This window comes from Calidris pugnax, unplaced genomic scaffold (genome assembly GCF_001431845.1).
Source record: "Calidris pugnax isolate Ruff unplaced genomic scaffold, ASM143184v1 scaffold498, whole genome shotgun sequence".
Lineage (NCBI taxonomy): Eukaryota > Metazoa > Chordata > Aves > Charadriiformes > Scolopacidae > Calidris > Calidris pugnax.
Window position 1 is genome coordinate 355,175 of NW_015091244.1, and position 2,513 is coordinate 357,687.

Here is a 2,513-nt window from a genome sequence, read left to right on the forward strand (position 1 = left end):
AGGACTTGGGGACACCGGGGAGGGGGTGGCCCTGGGGAATGGTGACACCGGGGAGAGAGGGACTGGGGGGGTCCTGGAACATGGGGACACCAGGGAGGGGTGGCCATGGGTCAGGGGGACACCAGAGTGGGGAAGGTGGCACTAGGAAGGGGTGGCTCTGGGACATGGGGACACCAGGAAGGGGGTCTGGGACATCAGGGAGGGGGTGGCCGTGGGGCAAGGGTGGCCCTGGGGAACGGTGACACTGGGGAGAGAGGGACTGGGGGGGTCCTGGGACACGGGGACAGCAGGGAGGGGACACCAGGGTGGCACTGAGGGGCGATGGGCAGGGGGACACCGGGGAGTCAGGGGGTGACAATGACACAGGCACTATGGGGGGGTGGACACTGGGGACGTAGGAGGGGACACCCCCAGCGAGGCCTGGGGACATCGTGGGGAGCGATGGGGGTCCTGGTGGGGGGGAGCTTGACTATTTGGGGACATTTGGGGTGTTTGGGGACAGTGGGGGACTCTGGAGAGGTCCCCTGAGGGGCGGGGGGGGCTGTTGGTGGTCACCCTGGTGGCACATCCTTGGAGTCAGTGTCACCCTCGGGGTGTCACGGGGGCTGCGGTCAGGAAGGGGGAAGGAAACGGGTGGCATGTGACATCTGTGACACGTGACACGTGTGTCCACAAGGAGATTCTGTTCCCCCACGTGTGATGGGACACGTGTCCCCGAGGAGATTGTCCTTCATGTCTGGTGGGACCTGTGTGTCCCCAAGGAGACCCTCGTGTCCCCATCTTGGGTGGTAGACCTTTGGAAAACAGGGACCCAAAGAGGTTTTGGGGCCACCAGATGGAAATGAGGACAACCTCGGGGACCTTCAGGTGGCCTTGTTCTCTTGGGGCCACCAAGTGGCCCCGTTTGGCCTCCTGCGACCTGTTTTGGGGTGAAACCTCTGCGTTTTGGGGCCGTGGCATCTCATCATCATGGTCCCTTTTGTCCCTCAGCTCATCCTCTTTGGCCTCAGTAACCAGATGGTGGTGACCTTCAAGGAGGAGAACACGATGGCCTTCAAGCACCTCTTTCTGAAGGACTACGTGGATGGGGCAGACGATTCCTACGCCGTCTACACCCAACGTGACCTCTACGACCGCGTCTTCTACGCTGTGGAGAAGGTGAGAGGTGGCCTTGGGGACACCCAGGTGGCTCGGGGGCACCCAGGTGGATCAGGGGCCACCAAGGATGTCTCCTTCTCCAGTACTTGGCCATTCCCAACGAGACCATCGGCCGTTACGCCTACGTGCGGGGGGAGAACCAGTCGGCCCTCACCCTCTGCCAGCGTTTCTATCGCAAGGGACGCATCGACCCGGCCAACGACACCTTTGACATCGACCCCCGGGTCGTCACCGGTGGGTTTTTGGGACCTCAGGGCTGAGGTTCCTGCTCCCAAGGCTACCACAGGGTCCTTGGGTGGGTTTTTTCCTCTCTATCTTGGGTTTGAAGAGGTCAAAGAGGTCTTTATGGGGCCTCCAACCACTTATCCCGGGTTTGAGAAGGTCTAAGAGGTCTTTTTTGGGGCCCCTTGGCCTTCACTGTGGAGGTGAAGCTAATGATACCTTTGACATCGACCCCCAGGTCATCAGTGGTGGGTTTTGGGGTCCTTGGAGATGAGGTTCCTCGTCCTGGAGCCACCACAGGGTCCTGGGGTGGGTTTTTCCCTCCTTATCTTGGGTTTGAGAAGGTCCAAGAGGTCTTTGTGTTGGGTTTCTCTGAAGGTGAAGCCAATGACACCTTCAACATTGACCCCCAGGTTGTCATTGGTGGGTTCTGGGGACCTCAGGGCTGAGGTTCCCAGTCCCAAGGCCACTGCAGGGTCCAGGGGTGGGTTTTTTCCTTTCTATCTTGGGTTTGAGGAGGTCAAAGAGGTCTTTATGGCACCTACAACCACTTATCCTGGTTTTGAGAAGGTCTAAGAGGTCTATTTTGGGGACCCTTGGCTTTCACTGTGAAGGTGAAGTCAATGACACCTTTGACATCGACCCCCAGGTCATCACCAGTGGGTTTTGGGGTCCTTGGGGATGAGGTTCCTCACCCTGGAGCCACCACAGGTTCCTGGGGTGGGTTTTTTCTTCCTTATCTTGGGTTTGAGCAGGTCCAAGGGGTGTTTATGGGGCCTCCAACCCCTTCTCCTGAGCTTGAGAAGGTCCAGAGGGTCCTTGTGGGGCCTTAACCCCATTCTCCTGGGTTTGAGAAGCTCCAAGGGGGTCTTTGTGAGGCCTCAAACCCTGTTTGAGAAGGTCCAAATGGGTCTCTGTGGGGCCTGGGCCTCCCCTGAAGGTCCTTCTCCTCCCCATAGATTGTGTGGGGGTGGACCCCGAAGACCCCCAACCCCTCCCCCCGGGGCTCGGCCGCAGCTACAGGAACATCACCCTCAAATTTCACAAGTAAATGCCCAAATTCACCTCCCCCCACCAAATCCCCTTTTTGGGGGGCTGGGGAACAGCTATGGGGCAGGGGGAGCTATGGGGCT

At 59.3% G+C, this 2,513-nt stretch overlaps 1 protein-coding gene across 1 annotated transcript in view; it reads left to right on the top strand.

The window, feature by feature from the left end:
* LOC106898689 (mucolipin-1-like) overlaps positions 1–2,513 on the top strand; it is a 15,011-nt gene that overhangs the window by 1,739 nt on the left and 10,759 nt on the right. The window contains exons 2-4 of the mRNA XM_014960099.1: positions 991–1,158; positions 1,242–1,392; positions 2,340–2,428. Of these exons, the coding sequence (XP_014815585.1) occupies positions 991–1,158; positions 1,242–1,392; positions 2,340–2,428 (408 nt within the window). The remainder of the gene's footprint in view (positions 1–990; positions 1,159–1,241; positions 1,393–2,339; positions 2,429–2,513) is intronic.